The 21711-nt window shown below is 37.8% G+C and overlaps 2 protein-coding genes across 2 annotated transcripts; one reads left to right on the top strand and one right to left on the bottom strand.

Moving 5' to 3' along the window:
• Positions 1 to 611: 611 nt before the first annotated feature.
• On the bottom strand, positions 612 to 8551 carry LOC113331783 (calmodulin-binding transcription activator 3-like). Its single transcript, XM_026578422.1, has 13 exons — positions 8273 to 8551; positions 7451 to 7570; positions 6600 to 6715; positions 6377 to 6465; positions 6177 to 6219; positions 5764 to 5941; positions 5503 to 5607; positions 5096 to 5412; positions 4112 to 4576; positions 2938 to 3629; positions 1932 to 2493; positions 1185 to 1505; positions 612 to 1007 (listed from the first exon to the last, which is right to left on the bottom strand). The coding sequence occupies exons 1-13, from the start codon at positions 8313 to 8315 to the stop codon at positions 897 to 899; spliced, it is 3162 nt and encodes a 1053-aa protein (XP_026434207.1). The 5' UTR covers positions 8316 to 8551; the 3' UTR covers positions 612 to 896.
• Positions 8552 to 15550: 6999 nt separating this feature from the next.
• On the top strand, positions 15551 to 21169 carry LOC113331712. The gene is made up of 8 exons (XM_026578357.1): positions 15551 to 16002; positions 16108 to 16248; positions 16344 to 16571; positions 17151 to 17358; positions 18809 to 18945; positions 20084 to 20164; positions 20450 to 20516; positions 20629 to 21169. Exons 1-8 carry the CDS (start codon positions 15701 to 15703, stop codon positions 20926 to 20928), a joined length of 1464 nt encoding a protein of 487 aa, XP_026434142.1. The 5' UTR covers positions 15551 to 15700; the 3' UTR covers positions 20929 to 21169.
• Positions 21170 to 21711: the final 542 nt, after the last annotated feature.

Here is a 21711-nt window from a genome sequence, read left to right as displayed (position 1 = left end):
GATCAACGGAACATGACGAATATAAGCATGAATAAGAAACGATTAAATCGGTGGAGTAGGTTTTTCTCAAAATCCAACAATTTTGTTTGTTTTTCTTCTTCATAAGAAAATACTCCAAAAATTGGAGTGATTTGTTCAAATCTCTTAAAACTTGTGATGAAAATCCTGTCGTCAAGAATATCATTGTTGAAGATTCCGTCGCCGGATAATCTAAGGATGAAGATTCAGGTGAAGATTCCGTCGTCGGAGACAAAAATGATGAAGATCTCGTCGTTGGAATGCATCTCAAGCGATCTTAAAACCCATAGTAACCAAGAACGACCATTAAAGCCGAAATAAACCTCTCTAATAGAGGAAATAAAACCACCACAAAGGTGCAAAAAACTTATCAAATGATAAGAAAGAAACATAAATAAACCTAGCTATAACAAAGATCTAGTGAAAAGCAAGGAAAGGAAGTAAAAATCCCGCTCAGATCCGGCCCAAAACGAACCAGATCTGAGCAGGTGATGTAGCCGGTGGGGAGCTTTTTTTTCTCGTGTAGGGAGGAGAGAGAGGTTTTTCTGACCATGTGGATAAAACAAATGATAAGAATAAAACACAAAAAGTACAACGGATCATAATGAAATGTATATTAACTGTTCAAACATGTCTCTAAATGTAAATATGAGGAGTGAAGTGTCAGGTAAAGATACAAAATTACAAATCATCCCTTAATTCTGAGTTTGTATATTTATCGACCCGCTTTAACATCTAACAAGTAAACGGATTGGATTTGAAACTATTCGTACAAATTTTATGTACAAAAGACTAAGTACACACAAGGATTAGTCACATAAATGTACAAAAGAGAAGGGAGAAAAACTCGAACCAGATTTTACAAAAATTTCACAGGCTCACTCTTCATGTTGCATAAACGTGTCATCGTCCAGTAGTTCTCCGATATCTAAGTCATCTCCGTAGTCAATTGATTCTTCAGAAGTGTTTAATTGTTTAGCTTGTGTTGTCTGCAACAAAATCCCAATAGGATTAAAATCCCAACGAACTCGAGGATCTTATGTCTTAAAAAAAGCACCAGAAAAGATGGGCCACAATTGAAACAAATGTTAGGTTTTTGCCAAGGGAATGATTAGCTGGCGGCTTGGTGCCCAGGAAATAACACAGCAGTTAGAAAGTTGAATTACCTGTGCTTCCTGAAACTCAGACACAACAGTAAGCAGCCTATGATACTGGTCTCTTGCTTCTGGATAATGAACCATAGACTTCACCCTTGCAAGTGCCTTCTGCAACCTTTCCTCAGTCTGTTTTCTGCCTTCTCTTAGGAAATCATAGTCATCCTCTTTTGAAGGCTCACTTTGTGAGATAGAGGCCTCGATAGATGCGTGTTGTAACCTACGAAAACCACTCCCTTTCCGTCTCCAACGCAGAATTGCTTTTTCCACGATACCGACTGACCAGATGATCTTTTTATAATGTTTCCTAACCTGATGACCCCTTACATGAGCCTTTTCGATATAAACATCAAAAGTTGTTAGCATTTGGAAACCATGGCTTAGTTGATGAAATATGATGAATAGTCAGTTGAGATAAAAGACTAAATACACTCCCGAGGATACTGTTACAGACACATTTGACAACATTCTGGCATGTAGGACCTGCATAAAGAACTAAAAGCTGTTTCCATCTAACCCTATCAAAAGTTGGTTGGAAACCAATATAAAAACTAATCACTGATCAAAAAAACATTAAAGGGAATCCTGCTATACTCTAATCCGGATTATCCGAGGAGCATACAGATTATCTCTGCTTGCCATGTTCATTTACATATGTCAAGATTTGTTATGACCTTCAAACTACTAAAGAAGGGTAAATAACACACTCACAAGTTTGATTTTTGGCAAACATAGACAAGGGAAAGAGTAGTGAAATACCTGAATCTTAACAACTTGCTGGCGAATAACAAGAAACTCTTTTCTACCCTTCCAACCACGAAACTTGTTCTGTATATGTATGGCAGCACTGTTCACAGGCTCATCATGTTGTCTTGACCTTTGTGATTTGACAGATATTAATGATAGAGCACGCTCATCTGACATTCCAAATTTATCATTACCATACTCAATCAATTGTCTTTTCTGAAAAGATTGCACCCTGAAAACTTGATAAATACGAGCAGCAGCTTGAGTGGCATTACACACAGCAGTTAGTGAATGCTTCAGTGACGCATCACCATCCGAAGAAGGTACAACAACCCGTTCTGTAGCTGTCTGAATAGCGGAAGTTTCTGGCAAATCAGTGTTGTTTGTATCCTTCAAAGAAAGGGTTGAAAGGTGGGTAGTCAAAGCAGACTCCGCCAAGTAACCAGCAATTCCTTTGTGTCCATTGCTGGAAGCCAGGTCAGCAGGTGGTCTGCCCAAAGGAAATTCTGGAGTTGGGTCTGTTAATGCCCCAGGAGCTGCACCCTGAGAAATAAGGGCAGCAACTGTTCGCTCCCTGTAATGAAAAGAAGTTTAGAATGAGCATTGGAAAGAAGAGATAGATAAGTAAACCCACAAAAGGCTATAGAACACCACAAATAAACTACTGAGAACTAATAACTACAAGGTGAGGGACATCTAAACTCCACACATATCTAAGAACCCATGTATAAAGAAAGATGATCTAAGGATGGTCACTTCACCATGTAAAACAGTTTATCCGAAAAATCAGACAGGCTAAACCCACTCCACTCAGCACTTGAAGTTGAAAGTTTATGCATTTTTACTCCTGATTTCCACATAAACCTTCAATGGGTTAGACAGCTTATTTCAGAATGTGACATCTACTTGGTGAGAAGAGATTCTCATTAAAGACTGGCCGTTGTATCATCTCCTCGTGGACCCTTGATTAAGATGCTTACTCGGAAATTATGAAAAAATGAACGAAAAGGAAACTTACCTGCCACAAAATGCTGCCCAGTGAAGAGCCGTCAAGCCCTTCCCATCACGGAAATTGATATTGACACCTGATGCTAGTAACGGTGATACAGCCCATTCATAACCAAGAGCAGCTGTCAAATGCAAGGCACCTTGGCCCTCCTTGTCTAGAACATTGGGTCCTTTTCCACCTTCAGCGACTTTGTAAAGTAACCACTCATGCAATTTCTCTTTTAATATCTTTTGGAGTAGCTGCTCCTTCACTTCACCTGGGGAAATCTCCTCCGAGATAAGCTTCAACATTTGTAGCCATTCATTTTCATCTTCATTCATCAACGAGCTGATTTTACTACTCGTATTAGGTATCTCACCAGAAGAGAGAGACTTCAAAATAGCAAAAGGTGGTAAAGAAAGCATCTTTCCGAGTCTTATATGTAGAAGCATATCATTTGAATTGCTATTATACAGATCCGCCAGGTCAGAGTTTTGAAATTGCCCCACTCTAAATTCAAATTCCCTCACTTCACTACAAGCTAGCCTGTTAGAGCATGTAATATAGAAAGGGACACTACCGGCAGTGTGAGGAGGAGCGTCGCAGCGAAGAACACCATCAGCTAGCACATCGGCTGGAACTTCTGCCTCCCCAAACATGCATGACCAGTTACATTTCATAATATCCTGTTGCCTCCCTAGGAATTTCCCAGTAACCAGAACCTGGAGAAACGAATTTACATGATAAGTAGCAATTAGTAACTGTATTGATCATAAATACCTTCTTCCATGTTTACTGAAGTCATCTCATAAACAAGATATGTATGGATCGGTAACTCTTAACTGAGACAGTCCGACTCAAAACTGATAAAGAACAGGAAATTTTAAGGAGTCCTCCAAAAACATCTGTGATGGATAATAGGATATAATCCCCTAGCTTTATTTTGTTTGAGGATGGTACCTTGCGTTTTAGATTTTAAAACGTCTAAACTCATCAAAACTTGACTGGAAAAAAATAGATGTTTGAAAAGTCCGTTTTACAGCGAGGATCTACTACTACTCACTTTCTTCTAAAACTTTGACCACTCCAAAATAACCTCTGACAATTTTCCCAAGTACATGTCGGGGCTAAAAGTATTAAAATGGGCTGATATTTTATTAATGTTTTTCCTTCCTGAAAATATGAATATGTATAGTCGAAGTACCTTGGTGTCTGAACCGGTGTATGCCCAATTTGGTGAATAATCAATAATGCTGAAAAGCTGGTGCTGAGATAGGGAAGGGCTCAGCAAGTAAGACTCTAACTGCCCTTGAGGGGACAAGCTGGAGTCATTTACAGGACTTTCACGTTGAATAGTATCATAGTAAGTGATAGAACTGGACATTGTGTTTGTTACTTCTACCTCTCCAAGTTCTTTAGTCATCCAACGGGTAAAGCTGTCTACTTTCTTCAACTCATCTGTTTTACCATTCCCAAGCAATGGATGATTATCAGTTAAAGAGTATTTGACGCTTTCATCTATACCCATATTATCATCCAAATTTGATTTCAGAAGGGATCCAAGTTCTGCATCAAGCTGCATTTGAAACTCATTTTGCGGAAGATGTCCATTTTGCTGCTCAGTGTGTGACTGGAACTGCTCCAAGGCACTATGTAAATCAGAACTACCCTGGTCACGCAATGAAGTTAGAAAGACACAAGGAAAGAAAACATGGAGAGAAGGAAGGCTTCTGCACTATTTAAAGGTTAACAAATAGATTAAGATTTAAGCTAAAGATGGGTAAATTATCAATGTAATACATGAACAAAAAGAGATGATACTTGGTAAACATTGGAGAAGGAAAATATAGCTCTTCCAGCATTTGGCAAGCTAATTCCGTCTTTGGTAAATTATCTTTTAAATGTTATTTTTTCTGCCTCCACCTCTAAGAAGTTTTATAATTATGCCTCAGAGGCTTAACCTTGACTTGAAAAAGTTAAAATAAGAAAAGGCTCAATCATTCTTTGCTCTGAGAAGAGCATGTTCAAGAAATCTGGTGCAAGCAAACTCTATATTTAGTTGAGCTAAAGTCAAGATTCCGCATAAGACAAACTAATGATAACAAATACAAATGATTGTGTCGACAAGACATCTACTGTTTTGTAATTTAGCATGCTGTAAAAAACTTCTGGGCAACCATTATTGTACCTGCCATTTTTCTTGGCCCCTGGTTCTATCTACAACCTCCTGCTTAATGTTGAACTGATTTCCCAAATGTTTCCCGAGCAATACATTTTCTTGTTGTGAGACCCCCCTGGTGTCTGGTTGTGTTGCAGAAACTGATGGCTTGTGTAGTTCACTCGGAAATCCCTCCAGAACATTCTCCCAGGATGCTAAACCAAGTTGTTTCTGTGGTTCAAGTGCTAATTCAAACCCAACATCATTATTGACTCTACTTCCATTGACACGGTCAGATTGGGTAAAGTTCATCCCTTGGACTGCTGGTTGTGTCCCTTGTGAACTGTCTGGCAAGAGTTTCAAAATGTAAGTGTTAACGATAATGACTACAAAAATTTCTCACTGGTAAGAGAACGCTGTTTGCATTGGTTGCTCACTTGAGTAAGTCGGATAATAAGAGCTCCATACACCAGAATCCACGTGCCGATCAGGTTGTTGTGACCCAGGGAAAGAGTGATATGACGAACTTGCTTGATGATTATCTGCACACCAAATATTATTAACATTATTGCATTTTGATGGCATGAACTAATGAAACAAATTACAAATAATTCACTACCTTTTTACAATTATCATAGGGATGACAACCTCAAAAGGAACATATCACAAATTATAGAAGAACATAGAAAGAAATATACCAGACTCAGCATCTTCATATTCTGATGCTTGCTCACTGTTCAGGCTTGTAGTATCAATGGTTTGCGAGTGTAGCTGGTTGTAATTTGAAATAACACTGGAAGATGCAGGACTTCCATTTTGAGAACTGGGTATAACTTCTTCAGTATCTCTATTGCGTCCATAACATGCTTTGGTACCCTGGCGGGATTTATTTTTTTCCCAAGCTAATCAGTATATGCTAATCCTCAAACAAAAAGGTCATTAAGAAACTAAAACTATAAAAATGAGTTTTTAAAAAAAAGGGTAAATCCAGAATCACAAATATGAGATGTGAACATACTTTACAGAAGCTGTCATCTGTGGCTTATATCTAATAGTTTATCTTTGAAGTGGAAAGTAAAGTAATGAGAGAAAACAAGAGATGAGAAGAAACCTGCACTTCACGGTAGTGGACAAGTACGATGTGCATGTAATCCCTGCAGCACCAAGCAACTAAATAAGAGAGCTAAAAAAAAATACGAATCTTGCACTTCTAGTAGCTAAATCAAGCAAGAGAAGTAAAAGTTTCATAGACCTTTACAACTGAAAACAAAAGGAACGATATTCATATCCAAAACAACATGTTGTACTTACTCTTCGAGCATCCAGTAACTGCGTCTTTGAAATTTTTCATTCCCCTCGCCATGGGCATAGTAGCAATGTAACACATCAATGCTTCCTGCCTAGATTGCATAGAGATATTTTATAATTTAGTAAATCCGGTTTCAAGCACACAGACATATTTCATCACACAATATGAAAAACAAAGAAACATTTGTATTGACTACTAAGGAAGAATCGTTCTTTTCAATCTTACCTTTAACCTCTCATGAGCTTCCTTCACTGTTTTGCCATCTTTTTTCTTCCGCCAATTATGGCCATCCTTTCTGAAGTATCTCAAGACCTTCCGATCAAACAGGAAAAGGGAACCACCTGATAATGCAAATGCAAGTAGAGCTAAAGAAATTTTGAAATAATTAAGTAGTTGCATGATTGGGAAAAGCTAGGCGTTCCAGAAGATGTGCCAAAGGGTGCAAACGACATCAATCTGACTCAGGGTTCAGGCCAATCTGCTAATGTCACCAGTCCCTATGAGTCATTATTAATAAAATGTGCACAATCTTTACGTTAGACTGGAACAATTTTCAACACATCTATAAAGCCCATCTTTTACCTATTGGTTCGCCTACACGTTCAATATTTTACGAGGAAAAACTGTGCAGATAACCCCATACTTGATGCAAGTCAATTATGAATGCAGGCGATTGAATACTTTGTTTCTCAATGTGGTGCCTAACACAACTTTGGGCCTCTAATCTCGGATTTTCTTGCTACTTGAAATATATAATTACAGTTACATTTTCTGGCAGCCGCTCTGATGTGTAAAGATGATGGGTATTCCCAGTTTAACATATATTCTTATAACAAATTGCCCATTACTTTGTCAAATGAGCAGTAGAGTTGCACCACTCAACCAATATTTTGTCTATTATAGAGTTGTTCATACCATACTGCAAATGTTTTTAATATCTAACATGCATATAATTAGCCTATGTAAATACTGTAATTCCCACCCACCTGCACACATCATGCACTTTGCTTTCAAGCTTAAAGAGATATACTAGGAAATAAAACATATTGTTAAGCAAATAAGATAAAGAATCATACTGGGAGGCCTAGTTGGAGGCTCTGGAGTAATGCGGAAGTTCCGATAATTTCGAAGAATTTCACAAATTTCAGCAGGACGTAACCATCGAGTTTGTGCCTCCAAGAGTATCTGCTCAATATCTGCACATGCAACCCAAGTAAACTTGATTCTGAAAAATGTTGGAAATGATATCCACCATACACATTATTATCTGGAATATATGAAACTAGCTATCCATGAATACAAATACATAAACACAAAATCCGAACATGAATTGACAAATTTACACATTTGAAAGTCATTCAAACTCTATATGTCATCATACTTCAGAAAGGTTCATGTCGGAAAGGTACAAAGTTGGACTAATTTGGAACATTTTGTCTCCAATTGAGTATGCTAGTGGGTGGACTACTCCCAAGTAGTGCCCTGGTATCAAGTATATCTGGAGACACCCTTTACGCGTACAAACACCAGGCATGTTTAAAATCTCCCCACCCACCCCCACCCCCTAGAATTTCTTGCAGTTTGGTTCTAATTTGGAGGCTAGAGTCTACTGTCTAGGTAGCAAGACTCCTACTCCAACGAATCATCATTAAATCATATAGCTCATAATTGATGTCGCTTAGTGCAAACTTCAATCAACCACCTTAAAATCATTTACTTTCAACACCTACCTACTTCTTCTACGTGCCATATTCTTATGAATTTCCTTTAAAAAAAAATGTTTGTTTCGAAATAATTGACTTTTTCTTCAGCAGAATTCATACTCAAATGCAAGAAATTTCATAAAAATTCAAAATTAGTTTGCATGGTCAAAGCAAAGATAGAGTTTGAATGCATACCTAAGTGATTTCCCAACGCATAACGTCTACTGGTCTCTGCCATAAACCAACAGATGATCCACTTGTTCAGCTCTCTGATAACTTTTGGTGATCTCTCAACACAAATAACCCTTAAAACCCACGATAACTTCAACTTCACTTTAGCTTTAGGATGATGAACTAAACAAAAAAGCAAACATAAATCGAATACAGAGAGGTAAATGGAACCTTTTTCTTAGAAAGAGGAGAAGAGAGCAGCAGCCGTGTTGGTGGAATTTTCTTGGAAAAGAAAATGATCAACTGGTGGGAGGGAGAGGATACTCGAAGTAACTAAAATACCCTTTATATTTATTGATTATTACGTAGGACTCGTTAGTGTTGACTTGGTTAGATCTCATGAAACTGACTAATTTACCCTTATTGGAATGATTTATCATTTTCTGAAAACGACATTAGTGGGACTTAGTTTCGGCATCAGATAAGGTTGTACCTGTGACATTAAGTATGTGCCGTCGGATATTAGATTAGGTTGAGTGTTACCAAATCCATCGTTTTCAACTGTATGTCGTATTTTTAACTCATAAAAAATCGTAGTACTGTAGTAAGTCAGTGAGTACTTTCTTCTCTGTTCATACAGTCGTGAAGAGAAGTGCACGTGTGGTAAGTACATTCTTCTCTGCCAACACAGTCGTGAACAGAAGTGCACGTGTAATGAATAATACAAGGAAGACACTATTTTATTTGTACACCCTCTTCCAAAGAGTGTGATCCTGTGCACACTCCTCTGGAAAGTCTATTGCCATGTTAGTTGGATTTTTTTATTAGTTAATGAATGGTCTCACTACTTATCAGGGTTAAAATTTGGACCCTCGTATATATAACTTTCAAAATTAAATGAGCGGTGGAGATTAGAATGTCATGTGCATATTCGCTAGAGAGTGTGGACAAAATTGGACTCAAAATGACATGATTCCCTCTTAGAATACTGAGTCAGCAGACTCTGTATCCCTCCAAAATCTGAGTGCATATTCTGGCTCTCCTTACTGGAACACATATATTTTGGGAATTTTGATAAAGTGCCCCTGTATTGAAATACACTAATAAAATTGCCCCAGTTTTTTTGAACTTTACAAAAGTGCCCCTTCTTTGACCGTTTTATTCAAAAAACGGCTAACGTCTTGTTAGGGTCGTTAAGTTCCAGCTGGCACCTGATAAAAGTCTTAAAAGCCCTCAATGGAGTTAGTCTGAATAAGGCTGATTCAACTGAGTCACCGAGTTAGGGTTCAGCGAGACACTGAGTCGACTCACTGAAGAATGAATCAGGCAGAGTCTTGTCTGCTTCTGGTGCAATTCCGGACATTTTCAGGCCTGTATTTCTTCTCACCTGCACAACCTAGCATAAATCTAATTCACAACTCAAAGCCTCTCCTGCAATTCCTGCAAAGCGAACTCCATTAAAATATGTAGAAACACATAATTTGGCCATCACCAACACCACTTCTTAGTCATTTCCCATTCTAGCTTTCTGCTCAATTTATTCCGAAGCATACATCTAATCTGTTGCCTTTTCAACACCATCTCCATTACCTTCTTTTATCTTGAACATCACACATCATACTCAACACTAGGACTGTCAATGGGTCCGGATCCTCCCGGGTATCACTAGACCCGGACCCTACTTATAAAAGTCGGGTCCGGTTCTTAAATTTGTGGACCCAGAACCGGACCCGTTTAAAGTCCCGGGTGCCCATCGGTTCCGGGTAGCCGTTGGGTATTAAAAAAAATTATAAAAAAAGGTGTTGGTCCGCAACTTGTTGCTCGCCTGCCAAAGTCAAAACTAGCAAAATACTTATAATTTTGCTAAAAGATGAATAACCGGGTACCTGTTACCTGCGGGGTACCCGACGGGTATTACCCGTTAACATTCGGGTCCAATCGGGTAATTACCCGTCGGGTCCTAAGTTGCTAATGGGTCCAACTTTAGGACCCTGAACCGGACCTGAATCTAACCGGTCTGGTTTCGGTTCCGGGTAATGGGTACCCATTGACATCCCTACTCAACACCATCTGTTGTAGTTCATCTCACCACCAGCTATCAGCTGCACTTACCACTTCTTTCTTGGGCTCAAACAAATCCTGCAATTGCACCTACACAACACCCACCTGCAGCTTCACCAACACCTCAATTAAACATCACCAGCATCAGCTACCAGATCCATCATTCATAATCGTTAATCACAAGCAGATTCAAGACAAACCCATTAACATCAATATCACCATTTATTTCCCTTCTCTGAACTCATCTGAATCTCAAGACTAGCCATCATTCTCCAATTCATAGTACCAGCAAACCCTAACTTCTCAAGAATCCGTGACATTTTATCAAATCATAAAAAAGAAAAAATAAATATACAAAAATCGAAAAGCTCCGGTACATTTAATTTAAACCCAACTCACCTCTTCTTCCTTCACCAGTAGAAAATTTAGTTTCACCACAATCAGATTCAGTTGCAGCTGCATCAAATTCAGCAGAAACCCTAAATTTGTTCTCAATTTGACTATCAACATACCCGAATTTGATTTTCTTCACCGGCATTAGAAACAATTTCACCACCATAAGATTCAGTATAAAAAACCCTAACCTTGATTGTGGTTTGCTGTAACCGAATTTGATTTTAGTTTCACCACCAAAATCAAACTAATTTTCTTATGGATTTCCTTCAAACATCAACTTCACTGTTTTTGTCATCAACAAACGCTAGCAGATGGAGACCAAAATCAAACCGTAATTTCACTCTTAACACCATATATAAATCTTAATAGTGAGAAAATGACTTGTTATTATTGTTGTTGAGATTTGAAAAAAGATTGAAAGAATGAGAATGAGAAGCAGAAGATGAAGGAGAAGCAGAAGAGATGAGAGGTTGACGGGTTTCTTCAGCCTTTCCCTTTTTTTTCCTAAATATATCTCGACTGGTCAGATTTCCCAAGGACATGCCTGTAATTTTGATGGTAGTATTGACCGGGTAAACTGATACTGACTAGGAAATGAGGCCAGTTTCTCTCTATACTGGTTATAGACTCCAGTGTATCGAATGGCTTTATGAAGATTGAGTGCTACGCCAATACGATGTTTCTTCAAGCTTTGATGTGGGAGCACTTCAAGAATTATGCGCCTATTCCACGTAATATTTTGCAAGGACCGAATGCTGATGCTCGTCACATTTTCTCCGAAAAAGATAATGCCAGGATCATGCATTGGTCTACAAAACAGCCTTGGTCTAAAGCACGTCTCATTGATGTGTTGGATGATGAATCTGAGTTCAACTTTCGCCCGTGGGTGTCAGTTCTTGCTTATGTTTCCCAGCCAACAACTTTCAATACTGGAGAGAGTGTGATGCTGATGTCTAGTGCAAATCTGAGTGATGGCGAAAGATCTTTCATGTTGAGTTGCACCCCTGGTCATTTGATATCGGCTATATACGGAGGACTCTCAGTGGAGGAATATAATATTGACAAAGCAGCTCCACAAATGGGTATGGATCAGTGTATTCCAACTTTTCCAAGGAGGAAGCCATCAGTTGAACAACTTAGAACCCATTTAGACCATACTCATGTGGAAGGAAGTAATTACTGGTTTCCTTGCTCCGAGAGATTTGTATATGTAACTTCAGGTTATGTAGACTTTTGGGATCAACAACTTCAGCGATTGCGTGATTACGTGATGGCTGGTCAGCCTCCAGTGAAAGATCCTCCTTCTACTGAGATGATTTCTGGTCGACCAAGATTGAAGTATCTCTCTGGTGATAAACGAAAATCGTCTCCAGAGTCTTCTCAGGTATGTCTCTTCGTATAATCTTCATTAAATTATGAGAACTGTATTCTAATTACCTTACTGAATTTTACCACAGGACGGTCGTAATGTAAGACCTCAAATCCGTGTATATTTCTCAGAAACTGAATCGATTGTTCACAGTGGAGAAGGAAGGAACAAAAGTTATAAGTTGTTACCTAATACCATAAAGTCCCCGGTTGGTTCTTTGGTGAGTTCTCGGTATTCCCCCTGTTGTGACTTTTTCTTGCCCACATTATTAGGATCATGAAACCAAAGTTGTTATTCCGTTGCAGAATTTTACTCCATCAAGTATCGATGGTCTTCGGTTTCTTGCAACAATTCCTGATTTGAGCGATGAAGAAGAAGCCGTAAGTATTCCTTCACATATTCAATTATGATGCTTTTTAGATAAAATGTTGATTGTTGAGGATGTGTACAGGAGGATGTCGTCATGGAGACGGAGAGTGCTGACACTCGACCATTCTCTGAGAATACAGACGAAGGCACTTCTAAAGAGTCGGAGCCGAATAGAAGTAATGAGCCCTTTGTCGTTAACACGGACAATCCCAATTCCTCGAACACTTCGAAGATCCCCCAAGTAAGTACATGTCCTGTATCCTCTTCATATAAGTATGAAAGTGCTGATTTGTGAATGAATGAATGAGAATCCATGTGTATACATGAAAAACTTAGTCGAAATTCGTCGTCAGAAAATTCAGAACTCAGTCTTTTAGCAAAAACGCCGTAAAACCTTCATCTGGAGTCGGATTTTCATGATCTGCATATGCATATTTAAGCCCGAAAAATTTCCAAGCTTTATCAAACAAGATTTTTAAGTTTTGAGCATGTTCAGGGCCCTAAAAAGGCGAAACAGTAAACTTGCAGGAGACTTTCAGAACTTTTTCAGATGGTATGTTGCTCAATGTTTTGACCACATATCCTAGCTTGTTCATTGGATTATCATGAAATTTTGACACGTTGTAGAGAACATCCATACGAAGATAATGTTATATGACCCATCTTCAGATTCCTTGTAGGTTTCTCCCAGTTTGTCTTCTAGTACATGGCAAAGTACAGTTTCTTCAGACGAGGTTACCGTAAAACGTATCTTCATGACTTTCATGCTATTTGCTCACATCTTGGGTGAATAATGATGAACTTTGATGATGTTGCATTGCTTTTATACTGTATTTTATAATCTCACTTGGTTTCATGCTTAAGTGACTCTAACCTCATGTAATCTTCGTATTAGGTGTCAAATACCGAAGTTGAGGATATTGAATCCAACGAGGATAACTCGAACTGCCCTGGAGTTATTGATGAAGAAACAACTATCTTTGCACTTCAAGGCCATGAGAAGGTTGTCACTGAAGTTGTCGAAACCCAGATTGTTGCTGCTTCAGTGACAAAAGAAACTGAAACACCGGTAGAGAATATTGTTGCCCTGATTGTAGAAGCTGCCCCAGTAATTGAGAACCGTATTGTGGTGCATGAATATCCAAGTGTCGGAGTTGCTTTTGATCCTCCATTTGATGCTTCACTCCCGTATCATGAACTAGTTGGTGGATTCAGCGTTCCCATTGGATATGCAGGCTTGTATGAGAAAATATGGAAGAAGTTTGGTCACATGATCGTTGATAAGAACCTTGGACATGCTTATGCCTTAACAATGCAAGTAGGTATTATCTTGCGTGTCGTGAGTGATATATGCACTAGGGCCAGAAATATTGTGACTCCAGATATACTCTTTGATTGGGAGTTTAATTTGGAGAATTCAGAAAGACTTGGCTTCAATGTGAAGTGGCTTCGTAAGCAAATGAACGCTATCAAGGATTCATGTGAGAACAACATACCCTTTCCCAATGATGTTGTGATGGAGAAAGAAGACAAGATTACCAGGCTGACTGAAGAGTTGAACAAGGAGAAGGCGGCTTTGCAGGCCTTGAAGGATGCAGGGGAACGAAAATCCTTTTTTGCTGATTTTCTTTGATTTCCCTTTTCATGATCTCTTGAACTTCTGAACTTCTGAGAGATGTGAGGTTTTTGTTTGGATTTTGATATTAGCTGGTTTTGGATTGATAGATGGTTAAGGATTTTCTTTTGGATTTGATAGAGATTTTCTTTTGGAATTGGAAGTTTAGTGAAATGAAGAAGATTAACAAGATGAAGAACATTGTCCCAAATTTTTATTTTAAAAATCTATATTTCAAATTATTATTGTCTAGTTTTATGTCTTGTAAAATGACTATTAATGATTAATTCGAAGTTTAATGAATTAAGCTTAACTCTATTATTAATTCAGTCTAACATTTTAATTAGAGTTACAAAGTTTAAACTAAAGTAAGACAAATATATTACAACTTAATACTTAGACTTAAGTGGACAACTAAGAACATTATAACATAAATATTGGACAATATTTGGGCAACCCTCTTAAAATCTCGAAACAACTTCCAAATTGGAAGTCTTTTTCGTAGATGCGACGATACACGACACCTTTGTTGAAGTTCCATCATGGTTTCACCATCCCTCATGTTTGGACCTTCTTGTTGAAGTAAAACAACATACCTAATAGCTTCCTTATTGATAGCAATGACTCAACCCTGAAACATCACGATTGTCGGGGTTCATTATTTGTTCTTGAAATTTCCTAAAAATCCTTTCCCAAAATGTTTGGGGACTGAATCCATTTGCGAATAAAAGTCTCCGTAAAAGAAATAAAATTCCTGCAAATACATTCATCTTCCTCAGTAGTAAATTTTGGTAGCCGCCTCCTAATTCGAATTCGCACATTGGCACGATTAACAACTCTTTGATTTTCGGCAGCATGTTGGTTTACTACGAACTCAACCATGTTCATATTATCAGCCATGCTCTTGGGGAATCAGAAGAGTGATTTGGAGATTGAGAAATTCTAAAGAGAATTAGAAACTCTAATGTAAGTTGAAATGAGTTTGAAATTGGGTATTCATAAATGGACAAAATTATAATCGTTGGGTGAGGAACTGAAGAGCGATGATCAAGTCAGCGAGCGACATACTGACCGTTATTGATGCTGGAATGACTAACAAGTAGGGTCGTGTATGCCTATATGTTATAGTTGACATATATGCCGATACATTTAACAATTTGGCGCATGCCTTGTCCCTTCAAAATCAACTGTTTACACGTGCATAACTTGTCCCTTCAAACGTCTATTCTGTACAGAACTACAGCCTGGTGAGTAATGTTCTAGTCTAGTCTACGACTCTGCAGCACTATCCCATATTCAGGTTCCCGGAGTCATGGGTCCAACGACGCCTCCACTTAACTGTACAACTAAAGACATTACCGGTCCCACCGGTACCGAAAAAATCACATCATCATTCAAAGGCATTTTACGTGGCATAGCTCCAATCGTTCATTCGATATTTTCAAAGACAAATCTCTTTCCAGGAAGAAAACTGAAACTGATGTCTATTCTAATCCGAAATTCCAACTGCTTCTTCCGGTTCAATTAATAAACAAAAAATAAAAGCTCCTCTCTTTTTCCCTCCACCGCATCACTGTACTCAGCATTCCATTCAGATTTCTGATTAATGGTTAAACCTCGAAAACCCTAATCTAATTCAGCTATGTCTCCTCCGGCATGTGATGGAATTGAAACTCCGTCAACCACAACTAGCTGTTGCTGTAGATGCGAAGAAGAAGAAGAAGTTGTTAAACCGGATGGGCAGAACTGTCTACATTGTAAAATAATTGATCAACCTTCTTCTTCGTCGTGTTTTATTAGATCTGATAAAGAGCTTGAAAAGTTAAGGAGAATTTTAATAGCTTCGGTAAAGGGTTTTTCAATTGGAGCGGGTTTAAAGGGTGGACTTTCTATCTTCTCTATTCTTGCTCGTTTTAAGAAAACTAAATTATCTCCTACTCAAAGGTATATATATGAATTTCTAAACTAACTTAACTTAATTTGATTTAATATATCGTGTTCGAGTTTTCGCCGATTGTGATTTGATGAATTTCAAAATTCTGATTTCAGGAAGGCGGGGATGGTTTCAAATGGTGAAGCAATTATTAAAGCAGTCAAGGAGACCCTAAGATATGGATTATTTCTTGGTGCATTTGCTGGCACATTTTCTTCAGTTGATGAATTCATAGCTGCTGTTGGAGGACATCGTAGGTATTTCCTTTTTCCTTTTTGATGTGAATGTTCTCTTGCATTATTTTTGCTCTAAATTGTGGAAAGAGTTTATTGATTTTTGAAATTTGTTTCAGGACGGCAGGTTGGAGAGCATTGTTAGCTGGGGCAATTGCAGGTCCTACGATGCTTATGACTGGTCCTAATACAGATCATACAAGTTTGGCCATATATATTCTGATGAGAGCTGCTGTTTTAGCTTCTCGGTGTGGAATTAAAAGCAAAAGATTTGGAGGAATTTGTAAACCACTTACTTGGGCTCATGGTGACATTTTTCTCATGTGTTTGTCTTCTTCACAAATCCTGTATGTTATCTCTCTCTCTCTCCTCGTAGTTCAGAGAATCACTATTTTGATTATTAATAACTACAGCAAAACCTAGAAATCTTCATGCATAATTGTTGTCAAATGAGTAATATTGCAAAGCATTTCTGCTTCTTTATGGTCTTCTTATACAGAGAGAATAGAACTATGGTACTATTGTTGGGTGGGATTCTCTTTATTTTGGACATGACCGAAAGGAGAATGCTAAGGATCACATGCATCTCGACGACTTATATACATTAAAATGAAAGGTTAGATAAAACATGATAGCTAAATACAGCATAACTAGATGACTTGGGACTAAATTAATCCGCCAAGGAGGGGATAACTACTACATGGTCCAGAATCCAGATGTCCCATTTAACTGCTCTTTTTTCTTCCGCCAACACATTGTTCCTGGTGGTTGCTAATGATATGCAAATGCGCTTGAAACTATGAGCTTTGTGCTTTGTCTTAGTAGTCTCCTCTTCCGTTGATATGGTTACACTCTGAGTTTGTTATGTTATTCGGGATTTGAGATGTTTGATTTCAGATCGTCATTCATTGTGATTCTTTTGTCAGGTCTGCTTACATATTGAAGCAAGACAGTTTACCTCATTCATACAAGTCCTTTCTAAATACACACGGTGGAAAGCATGCTGCTATCCTCCAAGGCATTAAAGAGATTGCAAGTGGGATGCCTTTGACTAATTTGGACGGGATAGAGAAGCATTATAAGTCCATGGGTGTGAACATCAAACTGGATCCTCAAATGAAAGTTCCCTGTACGGTATGCCTTCTCAAATTCCCATCTTTTAGATAGTTGTTGCTGCATAAACTTTGTGTCTCGTGTCGTTTTTCTGGCCACAAGTGAAAATTTTATCTAAAATGTTTTAAAATCTGATAACAGGTCTGTCTGCCTCACCATAAGCAAAAGCCAAACATATATGCATTCCAAAACTACATTCCGTCGACTTTGACTCACTCCTTAATCATTTAGTTTGTTCTAGCTGATGAACTTCTTGTTACCCCTTTTCAGCCATTGTTGGTATTTCTTTCTTTCGTTGCATAGCTATCTGGGCTTATCGCCTTGTTGGAAGCAGCCCCATTCTTATAAAAGAGGTTTTAGAAGAAAACTCCATGCACAGGATCAGAAATTTTACAGCTAGATAAACTATAAAGCATTAAGTAAGTAAACACAACTATTACCTTAGTTTTGTATAGAAGAATGTTGAGTAACTAGAATGAAACAGCTAGATGTTGGTTAGGTTCTTCTGCTGAAATAGGCTTCCACTTCTATCTCTCCGTACTTTACATAATGGTAGAAATTACTTTTACACAAGGCTAGGATGGAGTCCACATCATGGTAACAAGGACATGTAACTGATCTCATAAGTTTTAAGTACACACCCTTGACTTTAAGTTATTAGCTATATAAGATGCCACTTCAATACTGGAGGTTTGTTTAACTTTTTATCATACCCCTCAAACAGAACTACTTTGACTTGAATATATGATCTGAACCTAAACACACCCTGATTAGGACATGTGTCCTTCAGCTGATCTATCATAAGTTTAAGTACACTCTCTTGTTTTTAAATTATTAGCTAAGATGCCACTTCAATACTGGAGCTTTATTTAACTTTATCTATACTGGAGGTTTGATAGCCCTCAAAACAGAACTAGTTTGACTTCATTACATGATCTGAACCTAAGCACACCCTGATTAGGATTAGCATTAGTCTGGTTTTAGTTAAATTAAACAGGTTTGGTGCTGACGGCTGAAGCATAAATCTACTACTATGCACTTGAAAATATATGACTTTCCTGAAATCTTATGATCTCGGGAAATGTTGAATTTCTTCGTATATTGATCCTTGTTTCCCGGGTTTCATCGATCATATGTAAGATTATATTTACATCACGATGCAGTTCAATGTGTAGTAACTTTAGGATGTTACTTGTTAGCGGCTTAAAGGATTCAAGAAATCATCATTTTAATATTAAGCCTTAGCTTTTCATTTTATGCGCCATTCTTTAGACATTTAATATCTTAATGCAGCATTTAGCCGTATTTTTTTGTTTTTCTTCCCCGATGTCTGAAAGCATGCAGTTATAAATAAAGCAGTCAACGAATGATGGTACATAACTTATTGCTAAGCATTTCATCAGGTTGCATTTCTCGAAAAGTTTGGAAATCAATAAAATAGAGTGGGTACTTATCTGAAATATTTTTGCAGATTGTACATGGAAACCAATCTTGTCAGTCACATATTTTATCCTTCCTTCGTCAAGCTTATGCAAGAGCCTTGCCTGTTTATCTTCCAGTATATTTATTCCCAGCACTAATAGTACATCGTCAAGACCTATTGAAAAGGTATGCTACTTTTTGTGTGATTCTTCCCAGCTCTTTCTTTTTCCCTGTTTATTTTATCCGGTGTCAATTTGGAAGGCGCCCTTTCAGTTTAATTGAATTGCGAGCTTTAGAGTAAGGGACAGTTGCACAAGAGGGACTTCTAGGATTTGTTGACCAGGATAGCAACTTCCACATGAATTTACGGTTCCTGGTAACCTGTGTTACAAGGACACGGACACGGTGTCGGTGTGTCCTGTCCAATACGTTACCTTGACACGACAACTTAAAAAACTAGAAAACGGGGACACGGATAGCGAGCATAGCAAAATACTTACATATATGTATAGACTAATAAAAAGGCATTAGTAATACAGACTCCATTGCTTATTTTTACGTATCTCCATCTCATAGATCTATAGCTGTAGTTGTGGGAGGGACATCTCATTTTTGCTAAAAAAATCTAAAGGAGATCAGTGGAGAGTTTCGGGACAGTCTCTATTTATTACTAGAAACACAAAAACTCCTTATAGCTGAAGTATTATTTCAGTTTTATTTAAATATTTTTTTTTTGTCTTGGTAATTGAGCTGGTCTGTGGTCGGACACGAGTGTCGGTTCGTCGCGTGACACAGCGCATTTCTTTTTTTTGGCGTGTCCTTGTAACACCAGCTATATTTATGTCTAGGGAAATCATGTACTTTCACATTCAATTATCTCTTAGTTGTTAAGTGATGGAATTAGATGATGTTTACCAGTAACGGTTTCAGTTTGAGTAGTTTGCTACAACATTTATGACATACACCACTAGAAATAAGAGAGGCTACAACCTAATTTAAATCTTAGGAGAGACGGGTGATCCATCCCGGAAGATTTGCTGGGAATATTGTTATCCCTACAAAAGAAAAAAAAAAAAAAAGAGAGGTGGAAATGCACAAACTTACTATTAGTAGTGGATTTGCATAAATTTGCCTCATGTTTCAAGTCCCCACCTGCCATTCTAATAACTAATAGGTAAAGCAAATGTTTAAAAGTTCACCTTTGATATTTGTGTTACAAAAGTTTCCCAGTATCACCTAATCCTTTGAGCAGAAGTTTTACGAAAGTTTTTGATATGCTTTATTGTTTTAGTGCCTTACATTTTTGTTGCTTAATCTGATGCAGGCCTTTTACAATTTTAGGAAAGGGTCTATTCGGCACTGCGAGGTCTAGCTTGTTCCTATCAGTTTACTGTTCATCAGCTTGGTTAGTGTTCATTTTCTTATATTTTACCAGTATAGCTCTGAGCTAGTTACCTTCTTGGAAATTTAAAGCACTACTCTTGATAGTTGCGGCTGACGACTCATTTGAAGTATTTATATGGATAAGCACATTCAGATATAATAAGGCTTCTACATGAACAAACTTACTAAAATAAAGCCCACTAAGGCACTAACCGCAAAGAAAAATGTTAATGTTTCAGTTGGATAATTGATTTTTCATTTTGAATAAAACTCTGTGATGCTGATAGTCTTTCTCTTTGCTCTTTAGGATGTGGACTTGCATTCTATTCAGAGCTTTTAAGACATGCAATATACCGATGGTGGCAATGGGAACAGTATGTGGATTTCTTTTTAACTGATGTTCTCTCCAATTTATTTAATTTTTCTTCAAAAGGGTTTTCTTTTAACCTTTTCTGGTTTAGTTAAGCATACACGTATTTTTGACAGTTCCCTCCTGGCCTGGCATTGGCGATCGAGAAGAAGAGCAGACGGATTGAAATATCTCTCTACTGCTTTGCACGAGCTATTGAGAGCTTCTTCACATGCATGATTGATGCAGGTATTCTTCCAAAATCAAAGAAATTAAATAGAGCCGATGTGCTGATATTCAGCTTGTCAACAGCCATTATCATGCACTGCTATGCACAAGAAAGGGAAGTTTTTCGATCCAAGTACTTGAACGTTCTTGATTGGGTTTTCGGAGTTCCTCCTCCAACAAGTGAAACACCTCGAGGCAAACAAAACTGAAGTCAAGTACACCGATGTTCACGAGTCTTTTTAGGGATAGATATAATGCATGACAGATTTTGTAAATTGAACTGCCAAGGGTCACCCTGCATTCAATGGGATCCCAAAATTCAGGTCATAAGTTAAGCTGTTGGCAAATATGTGTTATATTCTTTGAGATGTCTATGTATGTATACATGAGCAACTCTGAACTAATAAAAACAGTTGCTAGAAAGAAAATCAATAATTTTGAATCTATGAATTTTGTTTTCCTCGTAAATTTGCTGTGTTGTCTAAAGTGGTGGTTACGGATTTTTACACATCTTAAGAAATTGTTCGATGAATTTTCCTTCATAGAAATAATTCAGCACACCTTAGTATTAAATCTGAATATAAGGAATTATTTGGAATTTCCACTAGTACTAGATTGGAATAAGATTTGGAGATCTCATATCATCCCAGAGATTAAGTTCTTTACTTGGGAATGTATTAACCATTAACAGCATGCTTACTGGGAGATAAAGAGCAAGTACAGTGCAGCTAGTTAAGGAAGAAGCCCTCTCTGTGTAATGCTGCAACTGAGACAATTATCCACTTATTTTTCGAATGTCTTTTTGGAGTAGAGATATAGGTAAGGGTACATTATTTATATGTACCTATTTTTGAACCCCAATAAGTATATATCCTTATACAATAATAAATATGTCCCTACTTTTTAATAACCTCAAATTGGACTACCTTATCCATTTTTTGAACCCAATAATATTTTCCTTTCTTTCAAAATGGAACAAATTTCTTCCTCTA

Source organism: Papaver somniferum, unplaced genomic scaffold (genome assembly GCF_003573695.1).
Source record: "Papaver somniferum cultivar HN1 unplaced genomic scaffold, ASM357369v1 unplaced-scaffold_128, whole genome shotgun sequence".
Classification (NCBI taxonomy): Eukaryota; Viridiplantae; Streptophyta; class Magnoliopsida; order Ranunculales; family Papaveraceae; genus Papaver; species Papaver somniferum.
The sequence above is the reverse complement of the archived record's forward strand: the minus strand, read 5'-3'. Positions and strand labels throughout refer to the sequence as shown.